The sequence below is a fragment of the Sus scrofa genome, chromosome 9 (genome assembly GCF_054392235.1).
Source record: "Sus scrofa isolate SSC_HxYL_T2T_F1_AM1 chromosome 9, Sscrofa_HxYL_maternal_Yorkshire_Landrace_v2.0, whole genome shotgun sequence".
NCBI lineage: Eukaryota > Metazoa > Chordata > Mammalia > Artiodactyla > Suidae > Sus > Sus scrofa.
In genome coordinates, this window is record NC_139391.1 from 113671245 (window position 1) to 113696700 (window position 25456).

The 25456-nt window shown below is 38.8% G+C and overlaps 1 protein-coding gene and 1 long non-coding RNA gene across 3 annotated transcripts in view; one reads left to right on the top strand and one right to left on the bottom strand.

Annotated features, from left to right (window-relative positions):
* LOC146400096 (uncharacterized) overlaps positions 1–25456 on the top strand; it is a 127007-nt gene that overhangs the window by 73506 nt on the left and 28045 nt on the right. The gene's annotated exons all lie outside the window — the stretch shown is intronic.
* Positions 1–25456, bottom strand: part of AMPH (amphiphysin) — a 172193-nt gene that overhangs the window by 68564 nt on the left and 78173 nt on the right. For both annotated transcript variants that reach the window (XM_084974427.1, NM_001244203.1), the window contains 3 exon segments: positions 17256–17310; positions 9054–9148; positions 3771–3866 (listed from right to left, as the gene is read on the bottom strand). In XM_084974427.1, coding sequence (XP_084830553.1) covers positions 3771–3866; positions 9054–9148; positions 17256–17310 — 246 coding nt within the window.

Below are 25456 nucleotides of genomic sequence, written 5' to 3' on the forward strand. Positions count from 1 at the left end.
TCTATACCACAATTTACAATAACTGCTCACAGCTGTAAGCCTGCATGGGTTGATGACAAGCTGGCTCTTATTACAACATTGACTTTAGATGTCCGTGCTATGCAATAAAAACTGTAACACCAGGTGTCCTGCCAAACACAGCTGGAAAAGTCAAACATCATTCCCTCATGAATGGCATTTCATAGCCCTCACTGATGGGCTGCAGTAAATATTTGAACATTTGCCTGAGGTTTTAACTATGCACAGCCTGCTGATTTTTTTTAATGAGCATCAAAGAAGTCAATTGTGTTCCAGGCTTCGAAAATTCTCCAGTGAATATTTAATCACAATCTTCCTTTTCATCAATAACCCATTCATTACATAATCACTCAGTACTCTGTGAAGTGACAGAGAGTATAGCCACTTCCAACTTCCATCCAGTGAGTAAAGGCATACTTTTGCGTCTTTTCACAGAAGAAAAGTCTTTCAACTATTAGAAACAGCTATCCTACCTCCTGTCCAAGTCCAAGCTGTTTCCTTTCCAAGTTAAACATTGCTATTTCCTTTACTGTTCATCAAATGCAATGGATTCACAAATCTCTATCTGGATTGAAACCCTATGTGTATACTCTTATATTCTAAATGTGACTTGAGAGAACAAGTGTATTGGTTCTTTCCATGCCACAGGTAAAACCACAATACATATTTCACTTATCTTCAGGGCATCCAACTAGATAATATGACTCCAAATCTCTAGTGTAAAGGTTCTTCAGTAACTGAAGGATCATCTTTATGCATGATCTCAACACTGGACCCCAGGAAAAGAACTGCTTAAGCAAAAATTCCACTGAGTGTTTCCACAAACTCTAAAGACTAACCAATATAATCTATCATGATTTTATTTTAATCTCTCCATTTTTCAATGCAGGTACTTCTTGTGTAGTTGCCTTCTGAAATTATACGCTCCTAGACAGAATGGCCGGTTTCTAAAAACTATTGTTGATCAGTACCATAACAGATAAGATCCTTGGCACTTTTTTGATGATACTATGTTTTTGCTCCTGAAACTCAACAAAATTTTCCTTGAAATTTTTTCATTGAAGTATACTTAATTTATAATTTTTGTTAGTTTCTTCTGTACAGCAAAGTCCTTTTTCACATTATTTCCCATTATAGGTAATTATAAGCTATTGAATGTAGTTCCCTGTGCTATACAGTAGGACCTTGTTGTTTATCTATTTTATGTACAGTAGTTTCTATCTACTAATTCCATGCTCCTAATTCATCCTTCCCCCATCATTTCCCCTTTGATAACCATAAGTTTGTTTTCTATTCATTTAAGTTTTCAAATGTGCTCCTGTCTAGTCAATCACAACCTTCATTTGTTTATCTAAATCATACTATAAATACTATATAAATAATTTAGATGAGTTGCAAGGTTCTTTGAAATTTTCAAACAGGAGGATGAAGTTTTCTTTTACTCTCTTCTGATTTGTTGAGAGTTGATTTTTATGGAGATCAAATTACCATGCAATAAACAAATTCTGACATTCTTTACTCCACAAATGCTACAAATTCCAAATTACAAAATTCAATGTCTATCAAATTATCTAAAAATATAGCAAAACACATTCCCTTTGTATAGAATTTTAAATTTAATTTTTAAAAATTTCTTAGAAAATTTTAACAAACTTAATACCTTTTCCTTAGGATGTAGCTACACAAATGACTCAATAAAGTCTCTGCTGCCTCTTGTGATAATAGCACTGAGAACCCATCATTTGGATTTGTTCTCTGGGACATCCTGCAACAAGGCTAATGTACCTAGTATGATCCAGTTATGTTCTTGTCTGCTGCCTCTGGTGTCCCAAAATACACTTTGGATGTTGGCTAACTAGCGTTAGTCTGTGTGGGACCAAGGAAACTAACATCACTGATATGAGTGCAGTTTTGGCCAAGAAGTTTTACTGTTTGATGGCCAGGTCCAGTGCAATAAAGAAGGCCAGGTTAATGTGGATTCACATCAGAAGTCACCTAATAAGATACTGCAGATGCCCACAGATGCTGGTTCTTAGCTTCCTGAGACTATAGGAAGGGCAGCACATGGCTGTCTCACCTGGCCCTTCTCTATGACCAGGGAAAACAATCAGGTGGCAGATATATCAATACTATCATTTGCTATGCACAACTCTGATGGTTTAAAAACTATCTTGCCTCGAGTCAATTCTAAATCGATGATATTCAATTCTTCATTTGTGTATTCCATTCTCAATGAATCTGGAGTTCCCACTGTGATGCAGTGGAAATGAATCCAACTAGGAACCATGTGGTTGCAGGTTTGACCCCTGGGCCTCGCTCAGTGGGTCAAGGATCTGGTGTTGCCATGAGCTGTGGTGTAGGTTGCAGATGCAGCTCGGATCTGGCGTTGCTGTGGCTGTGGTGTAGGCTGGTGGCTACAGCTCCGATTCGACCCCTAGCCTGGGAACCTCCATGTGCCATGGGTGCAGCCCTAAAAAAAGACAAAAAAAAAAAAATCAAACCATTCTCAATGAATCTGTGTGTCAAATAAGATAAGTGTTTTAGACAAGCAATTCTTAATTTTTTATTTTTTAATATGCCTGCACCTGCACCATATGGAAGTTCCTGGGCCAGGGACTGAATCTGAGCTGTAGTTACAACCTACACCACAGCTGTGGCAGTGTCCAGCAGTGGTAGATCCTTTATCCCACTATGCCAGGCTGGGAATCAAATCTGCACATCTGCAGTGACCTTAGCCACTGCAGCTGGATTCTTCTTATTATTATTATTAAAGTATAGTCGATTTACAATGTTGTGCCAATTTCTGCTGTACAGTAAAGTGACCTAGTTTCATATATATAATTCTTTTTTCTCACATCACCTTCCGTCGTGTTCTATCCCAAGAGATTGGATATAGTTCCCTGTGTTGTACAGTAGGATCTCATTGCTTATCCATGTTCGTTGTAGCACTATTCACAATAGCCAAGACATGGAAACAACCTAAATATCCACTGACGGATGGATTAAGTTGATCTGGTACATATATACAATGGAATATTACTCAGCCTTAAAAAAGTACTAAATAATGCCATTTGCAGTAAACATGGATGCAACTAGCGATTATCATACCAAGTGAAGTAAGTCAGAAAGACAAAGACAAATATCATATGATATCACTTATAAGTGGAAATCAAAACATGCAGTCAGATTTTTAACCCACTAGGCCACAGTGGGACCTCCTAGACAAAATATTTTTAGATCCATATGCAAATGTATTTCAAATGTTTAACATCTTAATAATTCAGTGTAAACCTGAAAATTCAGGTGTTCTATGAATATATGCAAAATAAACAGTAAACAAGGAAAGATCAGATTTTGCTTTCACTATTGCAGTGAAATGTCTCCTTCCCCTGTGATCTTTATTTATTCGAATGGAAATTGTTGTCAAATGGCATCTAAGAAAAAGGTTCAAACATAAAGAAGATAGGAATTCTTAATCTCTGATTTATGGCTTTCTATCTATATGATTAAAAAGACTTGCAGAGAAATAACAGCAAAAGACATTCATTAAAGGGGAAAATGTGATTTCTGTAACTATATTTCATTTTAAACTGATAGGAACAGGATAAAAATCCCACATTTAAATAAATAAAAAGTTACCACTGGCTTTGATGTCAGTTTGAGGACTTTTAATTCCACTTACGTCTTGCCCATGTTTCAGTAAGTACATGGGGCCATTCAATTCTATCCTTTGTAGACACCAAGTAAAGTACCTTTATGTCAGGAAATTGGCCCAGATAGGTGTCCAGTGTCAGCAAGGACCCATCCACTAGTTTCTGATGGAAGTCTTCCCACAGTACATCACATTTCTGAAAGAAAAAGAGAAATCAAGAGAACTGGGAATATTTTAATTGGATAATTTTCACCAACTTTTAAAAAACCTGAAACTATAAAGTTAGGTAAATAATACTTCCCTGGATAGCAAATACTCAAAAGAATGTGGGTTATTTAAAAATACAGTAGAGGAGTTCCCATTGTAGCTCAATGGAAATGAACCCAACTAGTATCCATGAAGATGTGGGTTCAATTCCTGGCTTCGCTTAGAGGGTTAAAGATCTGTCATTCCTGTGAGCTGTGGTGTAGGTTGCAGATGCAGTTCAAATCCTGTGTTGCTGTGGCCATGGCATAGGCCAATAGATGCAGCTCCAATTAGATCCCCTAGCCTGGGAACTTCCATATGCTGCAAGTGTGGCCTTAAAAACAAAACAAAAAAATTAAAATTAAAAATTAACATGCAGTAAAATTTAAAGGCAATTTGGCTACCAGTTTCTGGTTCTTTTTTTTTTTTTTTTTTTTTTTTTTTTTTGTCTTTTTAGGGCTGCACCCGCGGCATATGGAGATTCCCAGGCTAGGGATCTAATCGGAGCTATAGCTGCAGGCCTACACCACAGCCACAGCAATGCGGGATCCAAGCCACGTCTGCAACCTACACCACAGCTCACAGCAACGCTGGATCCTTAACCCACTGAGCAAGGCCAGGGATCGAACCCGCAACCTCATGGTTCCTAGTCAGATTCGTTTCTGCTGCACCACGACGGGAACTCTGGTTCCTGGCTCTAATTCACAATATAAGCTACCTAAGGGCTTGGCTCATTTAAAAATGTATTTCTTACACTGAGTTAATAACAAATGTAGAATCTTCAAAAGGCTCTCACTTTTTAATGGTTTATTTGCTTTTGCTTCTTTTTCACATTTCAAAACCCAATTCTAATTGTTATCTACCCCTGTCAAGAATGCTATGCAAACAAAAAATTGAAATCTACTATATAAAAAGTTCATCTTCTGATGTGAGTAGACCCTCTGAACAGGCAGTGTCAGTTTTCACCATCAAAAGGGCCCATATGTGGATCAAGAATTGAAGATTCCAAAAATCTTGGCAGCCACAAGGTCCACAGTAGGATAGCAGCTGTTTCCTTGGGAATAAATGTCCACAGTGGCATTTGCCAAGCACAGAATGTAATGCAGTGTTCTTAAAAGTCATTCACACAAGTTTCTATTAATCCCTTAAAAATTCTTCTTTCCATGCTGAATTTTTAATTATACACCTCTAGGGAGTTCCTGCTGTGGTGCAGTGGTTTACGGACCCAGTGTTGCCACAGCTGTGACACAGGTCCCAGCTTGGATTTGATCCCTGGCCCAAGAACTTCCATATGCTAGAAGGATAAGGATGGTGGAGGAGTAAGACATGGCCCTCACATTTTAGAAAAGACCAAAAAAAAAAATACAAAAAAAAAAGACTTAGAGTGGCAGATTGAATAACAAAGCAAGAGCTTACAATATGTTGTCTACAAGAGACTCACCATAGGGCAAAGGACACATATAAATTGAAAGTAAGGGAATGCAAAAGGATATTTCATGCCAATGCAAAAAGATGGAAAGCAGGAGTTTCAATACTCATATCAGACAAAATAGACTTTAAAAGAGAGGTCATAAAGAAAAACAAAGAAGGACACTATTTAATGATAAAAAAGATCCATTCAAGAAGAGGATATTACACCCGTCAATATATATTCCCTTAATATAGGGACACCCAGATACATACAACAAATATTAACAGACATTAATGGGAAGACAATAACATAAGGAGACTTTAACCCCACTCACATCAATGGACAGAAAATTAATAAAGCAACAGAGATCCTAAATGACACGGTACGAAAGTTAGACTTAGACATTTTCAGGACATTACATCCAAGAAAAAATCAGAATACACAGTTTTTTTAAGTGCACAAGGAACATTCTCAAGGACTGACCACATACTGGGGCACAAAACTAATGTCAACAAATTTAAAGGTATAGAAATTATTTCAAGTATCTTCTCTGACAAAAATGGATGGCATGAAACTGTAAAACAAACACAGGACAAGAAATGAGAAAAAATGAACTACATGGAGACTAAACAAAATGTTACTAAAAAACAAATGGGTAAATGAGGAAATTAAAAAATACCTTGAGACAAATGATAATGAAAACACAACCATTCAAAATCTATGGGCTGCCACAAAAGCGGTGCTTAGAGGAAAGTTCATAGTGATTCAGGCCTTCCTCTGTAAAGAAGAAAAATCTCAAATTGAGAACCTAACCCACCACCTAAAAGAATTAGAAAATAAGAACAAACAAAACCCAAAGTCAGCAGAAGGAAGGAAATCATAAAAATCAGAGAGGAAATCAATAAAATGGAGATTTAAAAAACAATACAAAAAAAATCAATAAAACCAAGAGGTAGTTATTTGAAAGGGCAAACAAAATTGACAAACCTCTGGCCAGATTCACCAAAGAGGAGATAAATAACTGAAATAAACAAAATAAGAAATTAAAAAGGAGAAATCTTAATGGATACTGCAGAAATACAAAAAACAAAAACAAAAACAAAAAACAAACCAAAAAAACCATGAGACTACCATGACCAATTATATGCCACAAATTGGAGAACCTAGATGAAATGGACAAATTTCTAGAGACATACACCTCACCAAAACTGAATCAAGAAGAAACAGATCAACTGAACAGATCAATCCCTAGGAACAAAATTGAATATGTTATAAAAACACTCCCTACAAACAAACATCCAGGATCAGATGGCTTCACAGGAGAATTCTACCAAACATACAAAGAAGAAGGTTTACCCATCCTTCAGAAACTTTTCCAAAAGTATTAAGAAGAAGGAACACTCCCAAAGGCATTCTATGATGCCACCATTACCCTAACACAAAAACCAGACAAAGATACTGTCAAAGAAGACAACTATAGGCCAATATCTTTGATGAATATAGATGCAAAAATTCTCAACATTTTAGCCAACTGAATACATCAACATATAAAAAAGATCATACACAATGACCAAGTAGGATTCACCCCAGGTTCACAAGGATGGTTCAACATACACAAATCAATCCGTAGCATATACCACATTAACAAAAGAAACAAATTGTAAGAGAAGAGGTAAAATTGTCACTCTATGCAGATGCAATGATACTATATATTGAAAACCCAAAGAACTCCACACAAAAACTACTACCTCAGAAAACTAAGTATAGAACTACCATATGATCCAGCAATCCCACTCTTGGGCATATATCCAGATAAAACTATCCTTGAAAAAGATATATGCACCCATATGTTCACTGCAGCACTATTCACAATAGCCAAGATATGGAAACAACCTAAATGTCCATCGACAGATGAATGGATTAAGATGCGATTCATAAACACAATGGAATACTACTCAGCCATAAAAAGGAACAAAATAATGGCATTTGTAGCAACATGAATGAAACTAGAAGCTCTCATACTAGATGAAGTAAATCAGAAAGACAAAGACAAATACCACATGAAATCACTTATCTGGAATCTAATACATGGCACAAATGAATCTTTCTAATACATGGTACAAAAGAAAGAAACTAATGGACTTGGAGAACAGACTTGTGATTGCCAAGGGGGTGGGGGAGGGAGTGGGATGGACTGGGAGTTTGGGGTTAATAGATGCAAACTATTGCATTTGGAGTGGATAAGCAATGAGATCCTGCTGTATAGCCCAGGGAACTATATCTAATCACTTGTGATGGAACATGATGGAGGATAACGTGAGAAAAAGAATGTGTATATATATATGTGTGTGTATATATATATATATATATATATATATATATATGACTGGGTCACTTTGCTGTACAGTAGAAATTGACAGAATACTGTATATCAACTAATGGAAAAAATTAAAATCTTAAAAAAACCTTCCCTGTACCACAGATGCTGTGAAAAAATAATAATAATTATATATCTCTAATCAGAAATTTGCAAAATGAGTTAAGCCTTTAACAACATGCTGTTGAAACACAGTGTCTTTATGTTCAAGAAATGTGAGAAGATGCAGTTACTTAAAGCTGCATTGGAAAATGGTTTGTGGAGATGGTTTTGCCCAATTCACATCCTGGAAGTTTTCAAAAGAGGTGACAGGACCGACAAAAGCTTTCCTCATAAATAAATCTCTGTTTCTATCACAGTCATGATAAGATTACGACTTGGGACCGATGTGGGGATCAACGTAGGGATGTCAGTATTTCTGTTGAGCAGCCCAGGGCTGCTTTCCAAAGGCTACACAGAAGATCAGTGTGACACATGCCAGACCTTTCCCTAAACTGTGATGGCCACATCTCTTAGGTGTTCTGTGCCTCATGAAAAGCAATGATCTCCCATGAAGTGGGCATGAAGAACAACTGCTCTTTGTTTGAATAAAGAACTTGGACATGAAAGAACCCCTGGCAGATGGCTTTGTAACATCAGTAATAATCACATGCACTGTGCTCCAGGTCAAGGATGTGAATACACTGGCTTTAAGTGTGTTATTAGGATGTACAATTACTATTCTCACTTTGCAGAAGAGGAAATTAGAGCCCAAGAAGATTGAAGAATCCAGCCAGTATCATCCCCCATTCTGCCTTCCTCAAAGCAGCAATACCACCTTCTCACTTCCCAGAGCCCTGAGCTAGATGGTGCATGTGAAGTGTTAAGAGCTGTCTGGGGACAAAGACTTTGATTAGTTAAATTCCAACTAGCAGGCCAACTGCACCTGTGCTCAGCCCTGCAGACCAGCAAATGACCAACTGGGGTTACCATGAAAGGATGATCTTCCTAGCTCCTGTGTCTTCTTTCAAGGAGGGTTGGTGGAAGGAGGGGCAGTACATAAAATCTCCTGCTGAAATGAGCTAAGAAGTATAGTAAGGAACAGAAAAATCAATTCTTATGTTGAAGAAAAACACTCTTTAATCCATAGCTTTCAATCTAGGTGATTTTATCATCATGCTCACCCCTTACTATGCATTTGGGTCAATGTGGATGGTAGAATTGCACTATGCTTTCTGGGTACATGGTGACCCTCATGATCAGGGCCATGAAGTGACAGGGAGTCAGGGTGATAAGCCAAGTAAGCAGAACACGGTGGGAGCCTCAGAGAAGCCACCCCAGGCCTCCTGTGCGCTGTGACTGGCTCTTACCTCGCCAACCATTTTCACATCTTCACGCCCATACCAGTCAGGTTCATAGACTTCGTGCAGTGACTCAGTGAGCTTCATGGAGGCCTCTTGCATGCCTAGCATTGGGAAAAAACAATTCCTTTTAGACAGAAGTGGGTAAGGAGTCTCTTCCTCCTTCCCCTCCTTTCCTAAGTGAGAGGAAAGATCTTGAACACTGGCTAACTTAAGGAAAAACTGGACAGGCATAATTGCTATTTGCATCTATAGTCACACCTTTCCTGATTTTGATTACAATATGCATTTTATAGTATCTACATAACAATAACAGATACTGGGTCTTGAAAATATCAAAAAGATATCCTGTCTGAAAGCAACAATAATAATGTATCCTATTATGTGTGTTGTCACTTGTTAAATGGCATGAAACCATAAGAGTGTGCAACACCTGCAGTACTTTTTTTTAAGAGTACTTCTCTATAAAACTACAGAATTCTAAAAATTAATCTTAAATGACTTTAGATATTAGAAGTAAAGTGGGGAGAAGTAAAGTGGGGAGAAACAGAAACAAAATCAACAGAGTTTTAGGGCATAACAGTTGAAAGTAGTTTCAGTGGCTTAAATTTTTTTCAAAAGAAAACATTTTTTTCAGAGTTGTGAAAAAAATCACTACTTGTGACTCAGTAGATTAAGAACCCAACATAGTGTCCATGAGGATGCAGATTTAATCCCTGGCCATGCTCAGCAGGTTAAGGATCCGGCATTGACTCAAGTTGCAGTATAGGTCACAGATGCAGCTCAGACCTGTCGTTGCTGTGGCTGTGGCTGGCAACTGCAGCTCCAATTTGACCCCTAGCCTAGGAACTTTCATATGTCACAGGTGTGGTCCCAAAATTTTTTTCTTTTTCCAATACTATCAAAAGTTATATAAACAGTTTTATTTATTTTTTTCTTCTTTTTTGGCTGCACCCACTGCATATGGAAGTTCCTGGGCCAGGGATGGAATCCGAGCCATAGCTGTGGCAATGTCAGATCCTTAATTCACTGTACCAGGCCAGGGGTTGAACCTGCACCTCCACAATGACCCAAGCCACTGCATTTGGATCCTTAACCCACTGCATCACAGTGGGAACTCTTACATACACGGTTTTAAGTCAGAACTCTCAGAAAGCTTAGAGTTCTTAAGTCTGTGGGTCAGAATTTTCACTAGAGGTACATTTGGTATGTTGCAAAAATATGACTATTCATAACAAGAAAGATATAAAGTTTCCTAGTGCTCATGGTGATATAAAGTATCACTAAGTATTTCCTATCTCCCCTCCAGCCCTCCTTCAAAACATTAGGCTAAAGCATCAGCTGCCATGGAGACAGTTCAGGGCTGGGATCAGAACAAGGTGGAGTCTTTGGTTGGTGACTCGAAGAAGTGCTTCTTTGGCACCAGACTCTCCCTCCCAGCTGGAACCTGAGACCTGGCCAAGCTGGTGCCTCAGCATTTGTCACCAGGGATACAAAAAGGAGCTGGATAGAAGGAAAGAAGAGAAAAACCAGAGTGCCATCATTAGAAATAAAACAAACACGTCTTATAAACATAATGCCAGTGAATCAAAGAGGGAAAGTTTTTTGTTAAATGGAAAGCTACGACACCCCAGGCTCAACAACATGCTTGTTGGATTTAAGGCAGTCAGTTCTGGGTTCAACAATGAGACAAAAGGTCAAAATCAATGAAAATGTGCAAGGAATTTGGGATTTTTTTTTTCTTTTTAGGGCCGCACCCATGGAATATATATAAGTTCCCAGGCTAGGGTCAAACCAGAGCTGTAGCCACTGGCCTATGCCACAGCCACAGCAATGCAGGATCCGAGTGGCATCTGTGACCTACACCACAGCTCACGGCCAGGCTGGATCCTTGACCCACTGATCAAGGCCAGGGATCGAACCTGCATCTTCATGGATGCTAGTCAGATCCATTTCTGCTGAACAGCAACAGGAACTCCAGCTTTTGAGCTCAAGCTGCCTATTCTCCTTGCTTAGCTCTTGCAAAAAACCTTTCTCTGCTCCAGAAAATAAAATTAAAAAAAAAGATATCTGAAATGATCTAAGTGTATCCTCAGAGAGTATGTACAAGAGTCAACATCTAATCTGGTATTTCCTAAGAATTTTTCACTTTCTAGCAGAGAAGACAGTCCCCCTTGCCTTCCTCTGAAAAGATGCAGATCCATATTTGGTCTTTGCACACAAAAGGTATGAACATTTCTGGAGGCCACATGGAGTGTGGGAGCACATCACTAAATGTGTTAAAGGGTACCCTTTCCAAGGGGATGTATGACCCACACCCGCCAAAATGACGTGGCATCTACAAGATAAAGCCGACAGGGTAGGGTTGGAAAGAACAAATGAGCATTCAATTCTCTGAGGACTCTGATGAAATAGAGTCTTGTAGGCAAAAAGTAATGCAAAAACCTGCATCTGTCCCCAAGGACTGTGAATCTAAACAAGGAAGAATCTCTCTATTGGGATGGTACATGTGGTCACTGCTGAGTGGCAGCAACATCATCTTGAGGGTCCACATTCACCCCCCTCCAAGTACAGGCAAAAGCTAAACTAAGAAATGTACCCCTCAGGAGTTCCCATTGTGCTCAGCAAGTTACGAACCCTACTGTTATTTATGAAGACGCAAGTTCAGTCCCTGGCCTCGCTCAGTGCGTTAAGGACTAATCATTGTCACAAGCTGTGGTGTGGCTTGGATTTGGTGTTGCTGTGGCTATGGTGTAGGCTGGCAGCTACAGCTCCAATGTGACCCCTAGCCTGGGATCTTCCATATGCCCCAGGTGCAGTTATAAAAAGTAAAAAAAAAGAAGAAGAAGCATACCCCTCAAATTCATACCAAAAGTGGGTCACTGGTTAGACACTCTATAATTAGAAACTATAATTCAGACACTAAAAGGCTTCAGAAGTTTTCTTTTAAATCTTTGTTTACATCAGATGGAAATTTTAAGCAGCTGTATGGCCAGATTCTTACTGTCTTAAGAGGAAGAAAAAGACTAGGGCATTGCAGGGCAAAAACCTTTGTGGCGAAAAAAGGAAACTGTGAATTTAAGTGTAAAACAAAATTATGTAAGACCTTGCTCATTGAGGCAAAAAGCACAATGCTGCAGTAAATATGTCTATTAGCAGCCAAAAATAACTACTAATTGCTGTGTGGATAAGTAGAGGTGTGGATAATTTGGAAAGAATCTATTTTGACATAAAAATTGTTTCTAGAACACTCCATAGGAAGCACTCTGATGAACACACAGGTGAACGAGGCACAAAACTTGCTCTTAAAAGATTTTAGGAATTTAGAATTTACTCTGCTGACAGGGCATTAGAGGGGAAAAAAGCTAAAACCCAAGTTCCCTTCAAAGTAATCTGGCAACATTAGGGCTTCCCGTGTGGCTCACAACAAAGTAATTTGGCAACATTAAAGCAGACGAGATGCCAAGGGCATTTAACAACATCTAATAGCCAATACTTTCTTAGTGATTTGACACTACAACAACTATCAAATATCATATATAGAAGAATGATTATTTTACTCCTGGATAGGAACCACTTACCTCTTTTCAAAATTTTGGACCATCTTAGACCTTAGCTTTCCAAAGTGAGTCACATGATCAGATTGGCCTTTTAGAAATAACAAATTATAGTACATGCTATATGTTGTGGTGAGAATTACATGAATTGAGGCCATCAAAAGCTTATGCCAGTGCCCTGGCCACGTAGGTGTTCAATAAATGTTAGCTATTGCTATTATTGTTATTATTAAACTATTAGACTAGACTTCTAAGAAGTCTGCTAGCAGATCCATTTCCTCTAGCCTGGATTCCATGCAACCACAATAGTTATTTCTAAAAGGCCAATCTGATCAGGTGATTCATTCCCTTGCTACAATAAGCTCAGTTTCTTGCTTGAACCTCACTGACCTACTTGTTTCCTAAAGAGCCTGTACTTTCTCCTGCCTCCTGAGTCTTTCTATATGCTGCTTCTTCTACCTGGAAAGTCCCTCCCACATCAACCTCATTTTCTGGCATATCTTATCACCTGATTACCATGGATGCCCCCTCTTGGGTCCATTCAAGTGTAGGTTCTTGGAAGGGCCATTCCTGACCTAGTCCGCTGTCCTCAGCTAGGGTACAAGGCAGTGGATGGGGGGTGTCTCTCCTCTGTTATGGTAACACAGAATGCACACTTCTATTAAACTACAATTTACTATGCATATCTGGTCTCCATGTTCATTCAGCTTTCTCTACTGCAAGCTCCATGACAGCAGGCACTGTGTCTTGCTTGTCTCTGAATCTCCATCTCTTAGAACAGTGTCAGGTCCATACATGAGGCAATGCTGGCTGCTAAAATGAATGACAGCATAAGACCTCCCTTGCAAAACCCAAACCATCAGCGGAAATAATAGACCTAGAGGGTGAATGCCACCCAGAGATTTGGTCATAATAAGATGAAGAGTAGAGTGCGTTTAATTCAATTTCATAGACTCCCAGTGGTAGAGACTTGGGGGGGGGGGGGCTTCAGAAAGCAACTGGAGCACTTAATAGATGAGGAACATCTGGAGCACTTTATAGATGTGCTTGGTGATTTTCCCACAGTTGCCTCTGGGACCAGACCCAGCGCCCATCACTCTCCTGGGTGAGAGCTCATTCCTCTGTAATGCTGCCTCTATTTTTGTACCATTAGTTAGCTAGAGTTTTTCTTGTGAAAACCAGAATAATGGGCCATGAATGCACTTCAAAAATGCAAATTATGATCTACTTAATGCATAACCTTTGTCTTTGTGTCCCCCAAACCCAAAATATGCCCCAAGGAATGCTGGTGCTTTGTAGGACTTTGAGAAGAGGAAACCATTCCACAGGCAAATCAGTGGATAATGCTGCCTACTCTGTGGGTCTAAAAAAAAATCCATGGGCCTATGGGAGATCAGATTATATTAGCATATTTAGGGCTCTGATAAACTCTGTAGTAATCTCTTTAAAAATTCATTCCAACCTGCCTTGGCCAAAGTAATTTAAACAGAGCTCTCCCTCTGGCGTATCATTTGTTATCACCACTCAGTCAGCAGAATGTGTGGGGAAAAGTTGACAGAAGGTCCTGTCTCCTTCATAGGGAGATATGGCCGTTAAAGTGGGATGCAGGGCATAACCTGATGGAAGAGTTGCCTTGATGCTCCACCCAATGTCTCTCTGGAGCTTTGTGTTCATGCAGTGGATTCTCCTACTTGACGACAGTAAGGAAAAGAATTATGCCAGTCTTTTCTTTTTTTTCAATGGCCACACTGGTGACATATGAAGGTTCCCAGGCTAGGGATTGAACCTAAGCTGCTGTAGTTGGATTTTTTAGGGTCACACCCAAAGCATATGTAGGTTCCCAGGCTAAGGGTCAAATCAGAACTACAGCTGCCAGCCTATGCCACAGCCACAACAACACGGGATCCGAGCCGCATCTTCGACCTACACCACAGCTCACGGCAATACCTTAACCCACTGAACGAGGCCAGGGATTGAACCTGCAACCTCATGGTTCCCGGTCAGATTTGTTTCCGCTATGCCACTACAGGAACTCCATGTAGCTGGATTCTTATCCCATTGAGCCGCAGTGGGAACTCCTAAGCCAGTCTTTTTAAACAGCATTATTCAGACTAGGGCAATAACACAGACCAAAATATGTTGACTTGTAAAAGAGATCTAATTCACTTACTCACTCAACAAACTATCTACTTTTTTAAAAATCAGCTAACAAAGAAAATCCTGCACATAAACTAAGATATGGCTTCGACTTCGTGTGTTCAAATCTTAAATAATGAAAGATATACCTCGAGGGCCTTCTATTTTTCTGCCCAAACTGTTATAAATGCTTGACGTTGATTTTTTAGAGCAGTTAACAATGACCTCTATGAATTGTGGAAGTTAAATTGTAAGGCTTACTTCTATGCAAATGCAAAATAAAGCTAATGTCATTTATCATATAGCTGTGTTGGGTGGTGACAAAGAGGTAACATGCCTAAAATGCTTAGTACACAGCGTAGAACACAGTAAGTGCTCATTAAAAAGCAACAGAGGATCACTTACGCCATATTTTATATTCCATATATAAGTGATATCATATGGTATTTGTCTTTCTCTTTCTGACTTACTTTATTTAATATAAGAATCAACTATACTTTAGTAATTTTTTTAAGAAGCAATAGAAGTAAGTCATCATTACTCCACTGTAGAGAATAATTTATAAACCCAATGCAATGTTGATGGCCATATACTTCAAAGGCAATACAAGGGTATAGCAAGGCCTCAGGTGACACACAGATCAGATTATATATGGTAGCCTTGGTGTTTAGTAGGGCCATGACCTTGAACAAGCTATTTAACCTCTCTGTGCCTGGCTTTTCTTATCTATACAATGAAGATAATAAAAGCACCTGCCTCATAGAGTTGTCATGAGGATTAGAATTATATGGCTGGTATATAAAAGCTTCAATACATTTTAGTTAAAAAAACACTTTCATTAATTTTTATTATTATAACTAATTTTAAATTAATATTGGTATTATTTCATTCTGTAACTATATGTTTGTAATCAATTTCATATATCCACATTGAAACTGTTAAGAATAAATTCTTAGAAATGAAACTGCTATATCAAAAGGCATGCCAAAAAACCACCCACATTTAAAAGCTTTTGCCAAATTGCTCTCTAGGAAAGCTGTGTTATCAGCAGTGTACAAAAGGAGTCCATTTTCCACAGCTCTGCCAATGCTTGATATAATGGTCTTTTTTTTCCCCTTAGTCTTAACGTCTCTGAACACTTGGAAGAAAAATGACTGCTTCCCCCTTTTTATTTTATTTAATATCCTTTGATTATTCAGGATAAGCATTTTTCACATTTATTACCCATCTGGAGATCTTTGACTAATTTTCTCCTCATATGTTCTACTCAGTTTTTCTTTTGATCAACTGATCTTCACTTATTTTACATACTGAGCTCTTTGTTTCTTGGTTCACTTTCATTAAAATATGTTGTTGAGGAGTTTCCACTGTGGCACAATGGGATTAGCAGTATCTCTGCAGTGCCAGGGCACAGGTTCGATCCCTAGCATGACACAATGAGTTAAAGGATCCGGTGTTGCCATAGCTGCAGGTGTAGGTCACAACTGGAGCTCAGATCTGATCCCTAGCCTGGGAACTCCATATGCCATGGGGCAGCCAAAAAAAGGAAAAAAGAAATTATATATACATAGTCAAAAATTTTTTTTAATTTTACATATTTGTGAGATTAATAACTCAAACTTTCCCTGTATAGATTCTGCCTGTAAAAACTCTGTCGCCCAAGACTGGAGACTAAGTAACTGTATTTTACTCCAACACCTGAAAGCATCTCTTTGTATCTATGTATTTAAATCTTCACTACATTTGGAATTGAGAAGAAGAGATAAAGAGGGAGGTTGGGAATCTCACCTTTTTCTGAGCATTTGGCCAGTTTATCCCAGACTCTTTGTCGGATGATCCATTCTCTCCCCACTAATCTCAAAATCTGCCTTGTGACCCATCATCTCCGTGAATGCACTTGGATCTGACTCAGTGCAGAGGGCTGGACAGTGGATGGCTGGTGGAGGTGGAGCACAGCCCCTTTTACTCTCTCCTCCCTCCCCCCACAGCCACATTTCTTTGCTTTGAATATCTAAGTCCAGAAACCACTGCCAGAGCCTCTTTGTCCCTGTCCTGTGGCAGGGCTGCAAGTACAGCTGGTCTACCCAAGTCTCAGGGAGTCCACATCATCTTTCCTGCTAACCCTGCTGCCATCCTTTGGCCCTTCCAGCTAGAGGGCTTATGTGTTAGTCTGTAACCATCCAATTCTTGGGACACACTCTCCCTCAGGATGAAACCAGCTGCAGCTTTTCTTAAACAAGGTCTTAAGCTCACTCTAACAATTCTTCCTAGAAAGCTCTAGCACGTAGGAGGCACTTATTCTTAGTTTCCAGCATAAGGGCAGACATTTTTTTCCTTGTATACTCCGATTATCATTTCAATGGGAATTCGGGAGTGGGTGGAAGGCAACACCTGTGCTCGAGTACCCATTCTGCCAGAAAGCCAAATGGCTTTATAATTAACACTCAATCCTGTCACTCTTAAATTCCAAGAACAACCCATGCTTGGTAACATGCAGTAAACAACTCATACACATTACCTTTGATAGCTGCTAAATATCCTCGGAGTTCTCGCTGAAGTCTGGTACCCTCTGCCTGAAAACACACAAACACAGAGATGCTAAGCAACTTGTCTATATTTTGCATGCAAACATATACAAAGAAATAAATCTGGAGTTATTTTTGCAGAAGCTCATTCTTGAGAGAATATAAATATGTGGGCACAGATTAAACAAGGTGCCTATCACTCTAGATATTTACAGAGATTTTATTCAGCTTAAAAGAGAGAAAGTTTGATTTTGCTAAGAATGGAAATGACGACCCACCATACAGAATTCTATATATCCAAGACCTAGTAAGTCTCTAAATTTTGACACATAAGTTACAACCTAGGTAGGAAACTGATCAACCACTGTTCACTGTTTAATATGGTAGCTGCTATCCCTATGTGGCTGTTGAGTGTTTGCAAGGTGGCTAGTCTGAAAGAAGATGTAGTATAAGATACACACCCAATTTCAGAAACTTAGCATATATATATCCTCATTAATATATTCTATATCAATTAATACAATACTTCGGATATACTGAGTTAGGTAAACTGTACTATTAAAATTAATTTCATCTGTTTCTTTTCACTTTTTAAAAAAAAGCCACTAGAAAATTATTTATTTATTTAATTTACTTATTTTTTTGGCCACATCTGCAGCATGTGGAAGTTCCCAGGCCAAGAAAGAAATCTTTAATTATGAATGTGGTTTGCATTATATTTCTATTGGATGTGACTAAAATAGAAAAATTGCTAAACTGTCAATTCTAGCACATGAATATTGTTTTGGTTTGGATTGCTCTTAGAAACTCTAAGACTCTGAGACCAGAATTAGATTTTGCTCTGCAGTCACCCCAGGAAATGCTGATGTAAGAGAAGTAAGGCAGAGCAGGAAAGGGAGCCAACACAGGGTGCGTTAGCAAGCAGCTTTCAGCAATGGATAGCCCTGTCTTAATCCCACTGGGGAACTCTGGGAGATAGATTAAACACCCTATAGATATCCTAATGGAAGGGCAAGGAAGCTGGGGCATTTATTCATCAATTCCTGTCAATCATTGGCTGAGGGCTGCTCCTGGAGGCATTAATTCCCCATTGTGTCCATACTGGGGCAGACAGGTCTCTGGCAACCTTAGAAACGCCTCAGGCAGAGAGCTCTAAAGTTGACAGCTCTAAAGTGGGCTCACAAAAGCTGGGCAAATACAGCTGGGCACTCAAAGTTGCTATGACATACTACTGAACACATCGAAAATATATGCAGTCACTTAACCAAAGTGCAGAGAACTAGTATACAGAGTGACTCCGTCCTGAAAATGAATACTGTAGCAACTATTTTATAACTCTAACTCGAAGGTTAATAATGCACTTGCTAATACAACAACTATTAATAGTCATTTTCAATTCAACAAGCATTTGCTAATATCTACCAAAAAGGGGGAGGAGATGAAGGAAAAAACTTACTCCCTTCAGTAAACTACTATCTGCTAGAGGAACTAAAATATCTATGTGAAAAATTGTGTTGCAAAGCAGATTACACTTAATTTGCAATAGCCATCCAAAGTGGTTGGGGGTACAGTGCAAAGGTAAAATGTTCAGCACATTTAAAGATAGATAATGAATGAAGTTCCTTGGTGGCCTAGCAGATTAAGGATCCGCATTGTCACAGCTGTGGCTCAGGTAACTACTGTGGCTTGGGTTCAATCCCTGGCCTGGGAGCTTCTGCTTGCTGCAGGCATGGCAAAAAAAAAAAAAAGATAGATAATGATTAATACAATGAAGTTCTGAAAAGAAGTGTTTAAGACTATGCTGGACTCCAAAAGAAATTTTCTGGAAGAGAATATTTTTCCTATATGCTGCAGTGCAGGTAGAATGACATTATTTCTATAAAGTCTATGTAACACTCAGGTGAGGTTTTCTTCATCTACCTTAAGCTCAAGCTATTTTTGCAACTCTGTAAATCCAGGTACTATCAGATGAAAGTTTAGAGTTAATTCATTTGCTGGCACATCTGAGCTTCAACCAGAATGGTTCTATTCAGAATGGCAAAACAGAAATTAACAAAGTTCTAAACAACTGACTCTCTTTCTCATGGCTCAGCATGGCTTAAAATCAAAACTTTAGGTTTCCTTTGTCTTGCTGAGCCATTCAGAAATACAGTGACAGCAAACTGCCACAAGCTAGATTAAAACAAAACAAAACTAACCACAGTGGATTTCCAAAACATCAAAGTATAGTTGAAAACTGTTTGTATGGAAAGAATGAGAAGATTGAAGAAAAATGCTAGTGATAAGCCCTTGGGTAAAGGTTGAGGATAAAAAGGATCCAGAGAAGAAACAAGTGGAGTTACGTCATGGTCCCCAACACAAACATGTAGGAATTTAGGGAAGAAAGAAGTGGGTCTTTCTCCTACTGCATATTGACTTTGTGACAAATACTGTGTCAGATTCTGAGTATGTAAAAAGCTAAAAAGATGTTGTTTGGGAAGATTTTATTATTGTCAAATATACACTGCATATTCTTACCAGATCTGTCTGGAAGGAGGATTTTGCTCCTTGCCCCATCAACATCAAGCTTGGTTGTGGGACTTGACTTGGCAGATAAAATGGGAGCAGAAGGGCTACCTGCTATTTCTGAGCAGGAGATGTAAGAGCCATCACATACTCCTACCATTTCTTTTCCCTCTACCATGAATCACATAATGTTTCAGAGAGGGGTTGCTTCCCCAGCCTAGATCACAGAGTAAAGGGAAGATAAAGCATAGCTGCTGTACACATTTTCAGGAGTGAGAAAAAAAAAAAAAAACCTGTTCTTAAAAGCCACTGAAGTATTGCTACCACACCATAACCTACTCTAAACAGCCTGATACAATGGTTGACCCTCAATATGAAAATGCAGAAAGATGGATAGGCTGAAATTTAACAGGAAAAAAAAAAGCAATGGAGTTAGCCAGCAGAAAAGCATTAAAGGTATTTACAGAAACACTTCAGAAAGGAAATCAAATTGGAAAAATGAAGGACAAACTGGAAGGTTTAGCAAATGGGAGGCTGAGTGGTGGTTAAGTAGTTGAAAGAGGCAGTACTGAGAGAGGACAGCAAAGCCAGAATCATTTGTCCCAACAGAAGGCACTTAATTTAGAGAGAATAATATGTGAAATCAGTGTGGGGTTAACCCAGACAGGTCTAGATCCAGAGAGATCTAAAGCCTTCAGCCCTAAAAGGGGCAGGTAGGAAGGTCTGAATCCCCTGTGGCCAGATCATTCAAAATAGGTAAGTGTAGACCTTAAGGGGCCTTAATGGTTTTCCTAAGGCACTTACAGCCACAAAATAAGCCTAAAACATCTCTCTGAAACATCAATTTCCTGAGGCTTGGAGGGGAACGAATGGAGAAACCATTATTTTACCACCATAATGCCACCTGCTATGATGTAGAAGGAAAAATTGTGTAACAATAAGACAGAATTTCAGAAGTATCCTCCTTATAGATGTCTGCCTTAGGGCTCTGCTCTACCACTGTTCATGCTCCTTCCCTGGAAAATTCCAAGAAGCACTTAGCAATGGCAGGGCTCACATCTCACCCAGAAGGAGGTTTTCCCCTCAGAAAGAAATACTAAGCCAACCACAGTAACTGATGGTTTTGAGTCACCACCATTGCTCAGTGTACCAGGAAACAGCAAGTTTTTATAGTGTAGGAAGGCATTCTTTCCCAAATATTTAAGGAATAAAGCATATCAAATTAAGCCTACAATTAAGTCATGGCCTTTTCTTTCAGTATAAGAAGGAGAATGAAAAAAAATCAGGCTCCAATCTATAAACTGCATTCATCTAGCCCAAGGAGAAAAACAAATATTTTTTTAAATGAAATAAGAATCCCACAAGAAATTTTTAGATATTATAAAAATGGAAGAAAGTTCAAATTATATAATAATGTCTTACATAGATGAGTTCAATTTACCCAGATAACCTGGAGGCTAATTTAAATAATTTCATTCTTTTCTACTTATTAAAATTCTTAATTTTTCCCATGAGTATTAAGGTTCATGAAGTATTCAGTAATAACCACATTGAATTTCACGTAAATTTCTGCCTGAATGAAAAAGGCAAAAGGCTCTGGAGAAAAATTTTTTACCTATAATATTCCACAGAGTAGCTCTTCTGCATAAAATCTACTGCATAATAAAATTTACTTGTCATTATTCTACGTGAATCACAAGGACGTTTTAAATGAGAAAAAAATCTTCCTAAACCTCCTGCTTGTCCTTCCCTTGGCCAAAGCTCTCACAGAGGTCCTACCAGTAAATTGAAACCTCAACCGTTCCAATGACAGAAATCATTGTGGCAAAACAAATAGGAATAATCTTGTTATTTGATGGCCATTTATCTTAGAACTTTGTTTAAATAAACTTTATTTGTTTAAATAATATATATATATTTTAAAAAATAAGTTAGAAAAATTCTTAGAGTAATGCTCAGATCTCTGAATCTAAAGTTCATTCCAAACTTCTCTGAAAATTGCTATTTCAGTAATTCATCCTTGAACTGTGTGTGCACAAAAGAGATTCAAAATTCCACAACCTTGAGGATTTTCCCTTCTATTTCCTAATGCCATTATCCACAGGATAAAATAAAGTTATTCTTCTAGGAGTTTCCACTGTGGTGTAACAGAATCAGCTGTATCTTGAGAGCATGGATACATGGGTTTGATCCCTGGCCAGGCACAGTTGGTTAAGTACCCAGCGTTGCTGAAGTTGTGGCTTAGGTCACAACTGCAGCTCAGATCTCATCCCTGGCCCAGGAACTCCGAATGCCAAGAGTTGACAAATATATATATATATATACATATTATTCAAATTTGTGGGCATACTTTCCTCAAGGCTTATGGACAAGTGAGTCTGTTATAATTAAGCTGTCTACACTGCCAACTAATACTCCTCTTTGGAAAAGATCCCAGAGGGATTCACCACCTACAATGTTCCCTGCCCTGGCATATAGTATAATAACATGGCTCTGGTGTTAGTCAGAGCTTCTTCCTTTACTTTTTTCAATAGAATCATTTATCAGTGTCAGGAGTGGCTGCCTCTCAAGCCCTGATGGTCCCCTAGGCCACACTTTCTTCCCACACAGCCCGAGGGAGTTGCTTGCTTCTCCTTCCTCATTAAAGCTACTCCCACCCACTCCCTCCCTTGGCTACCATGCCCTCAAAGGGCTGGGGAGAAGGAAGCAGCCCCCTACTCCCCTGCTTCCTGGCTGTCCTGGAAAACAAGCCAGGGTCATTTGGGGTTTCATCATAAAGATATCAAAAGGTAATAGGCAAGCAAATAGTATGTATGGTTTTAAAACCTTACAAAGGTCTGAGAATCACTGCTTCTAGCCCCCAAATTCCTTTATTCTCTTCCTAAGTAGTCTCTTGAAGCTGTTGTTTTCTTCCCTACTCCTGTGAGTACTTCTCTAGACATCTGCCCCTAAGGATTAGAGTGAAGTTTAAAATCTAATTAAATATCTAGAGAGTGAGTGCAGCAGCCACATCACCATGGGAGGTTTCAGATATCTTCGTTACCCAACACAAAGAAATCACATTCCATACCTAATTAAATGTGTTTCCAAATTGTTTTACATCTGATTAGTCTTCAGTAAGACCAATTCCTTTAGTTATTTGTTTATATGTCTTTAGCGGAGCGTGACTCAGAGAAGGGGTTCAGTTCTCGGACAGGCTGGGCTCCCAGAAAGGTCTCCCTTCTTCGGTCTTTCTTCAGCACCCTGGACAGCTCCTCACATCTTTGGTTCTTGACCATTTACAGATTTAATCGATGTTGTGTCAAAGGGCTAGCTATAAATGCTATCACTCTATACTCTGCAAAGAAGAGGTACAGACATATTTCCAGCAAGGAGAGCCAGGTTCCTGGTAAGAAGAGCTACCACAGACTGATACCCAAGAAGAGTGTCTCAAAAGTCCTATAGCTAATGGCAAACTTTCTCAAGGGCACTGGGTTTAAAAACAGAGCTCCATTAAGCTATGCATCAATGACATTTGAAGATTAATGAGTCAGTTTGTTAATTATTTAGGTATACTAAATTCTGCAGCGTTAAAAATATATTAATATTAGTAAATACTTATGCTTGGGACTTTAGGAGCCAAAAGAGAACTACAATTTTGTTAGCACCTTTGACCCAGTTATTTCTGCCCAGAAGAAAGAAGCCATACTTGAGACATTAAATTGACTGAACTGTAGATACAATGCACAGAATGAATAATTTTGAAGAAACTAAACTCAAGGCAGCAACCACTGCAAATTCAGGGGCACCATGCCCCACATTACCATGTGCACAGCACCCCTGGACAGGTATACTGCTGTACAGGTAAAGGTGTATACCACTGTGGCCTTAACTGTACTTGCAAAACCAAATCCAATGCACTTTACACACCAGGTTATGCAAGTCTAGCCAAAAGACTTTAAAGGTAACAGATATTTAATGCCTACTACACATACAATGGTTTGTTGAACTGCTTGTTAAAATATGGTAAATGTAGTACTGATTTATACTTATAGGTAACTTTTGTTTCAAAAAAATAGAAGGAAAAAGCAAGTAATGCAAGATACAAAAAATATTTTAACAAAATATCCTCTTTAACTAAGAAACTATGAGTTAATGTTTAGAAAGGAGCCCAGGTAGAAGGCCAACAGTACTAACAGATACATGAAACTTGGATCTGAAGAGCTATAACTCCACAAAGTTATGATTTCACAGGGGAAGTTCTGTCAGCTCACCTGTGATCATGAAGCTACAGAAGTTCCCACAGTTACATTATTATTTTTGGCCTTTTACTGACTGATATTTTTCTCTTGAAAAGGCTAAGTAACACATCAAAATTAAAAATGGCTCAATTTCTCAGAGTTCAGACAGGTTAACTCAATCTTGAAAGCAATGTTAATACACTTTCTGATCATTTTGGAAGCTCAGAAGAAAATTAGATTATCAAGGATATGAGATTTAATGGAGTCATAATCAACAACTCGATTCACAGATGACTAATAAGGTGTAAGGTCTGAACCCACTTATGATCAAAGACATTAGGCTGCTCAACACTACAGGCACTAGATTTACTAAGAGACAGAGCTCCCTCTCTGACAAGTTCAGATGCTGTTAAATTGGAAAATGGGGATTTTTTCAAAGGTAAAAAGCAGCAGGGTCTACGGAATGCACATTTTTTTGTTTCTTTGTTTCCTTGCTTTGAGTTCTTTGTAGTAAGAGGAGGTTTTGTTAAGAAGCTAGCATTGACTCCATAAAACAGTTTCTCTATTTCTAAAAAATTTCTTTTGGCATATATTAATGCAGAAGATACAAGATAGAGAGGAAGTCAGACTGTATTTTGAAAATATATTTCTGGGCTGATGGCAGCAGGGGGTGGTGCATGGAGGGGAGACAGAGATCAAAGGGAACATCTCCGCTTCCACAGTTTTATCTAAGACTCATGGCCCAATTTCCAACTGTCCTTGTCTGCACCTCCAAGAATACCTATGATCTGAAAACCTAATCAAGTACCTTCTGCCCTTCAACAAAACAAAACTAGAACACTAGCGGGTAATCATACGTATAAATTTTCCATATATTTTCCTTAAGTCAACTAACTTGAGTTCAAACAGATCTCTCTTCTATCTTCTGGAAAAGCTAACCTATTGTGTGTGCAAGAGGATAGAATTGCCTAGAACTATTAAACTCATCACAGAATGCAGGCTAGTTATGACTTGAAGATATGCTTTACTGCCTTTAGGCAACTGAGTTTGTGGCCCTCAAAAAGCCATTCCTCCCCCTTTTTTTCACTTTGTGTGTATGTGCGTGTGTGTGCATGCGTGTGTGTGAAGAGACTGATTTATAAGGTGCATTAGAGGCACCTTCAACCTTTGCCTTATTCCCTTAGCACAAGATTGAATATGGTGGGAAAGGGGAATGACCCAGAATTAAGGAAAACCACACAGGAGCCCCACCCCAACAATGACTCTTCCTGTGGCTTATTGCTCAGAGTCCCTTTCTGTGGGTATGGATGCCACTTTATCTACAATGTTCTATCATGACCAAATTGGACATGGATATAAAAGTATTGGAAAAACAATTACTTTGTCAAGTCAAAGATGTATTGATGAGTGGAAATGAAGTAGCTTGTCTATCACTGTTCTAGACATAAAATCCAGAATGCTTCTGAAAT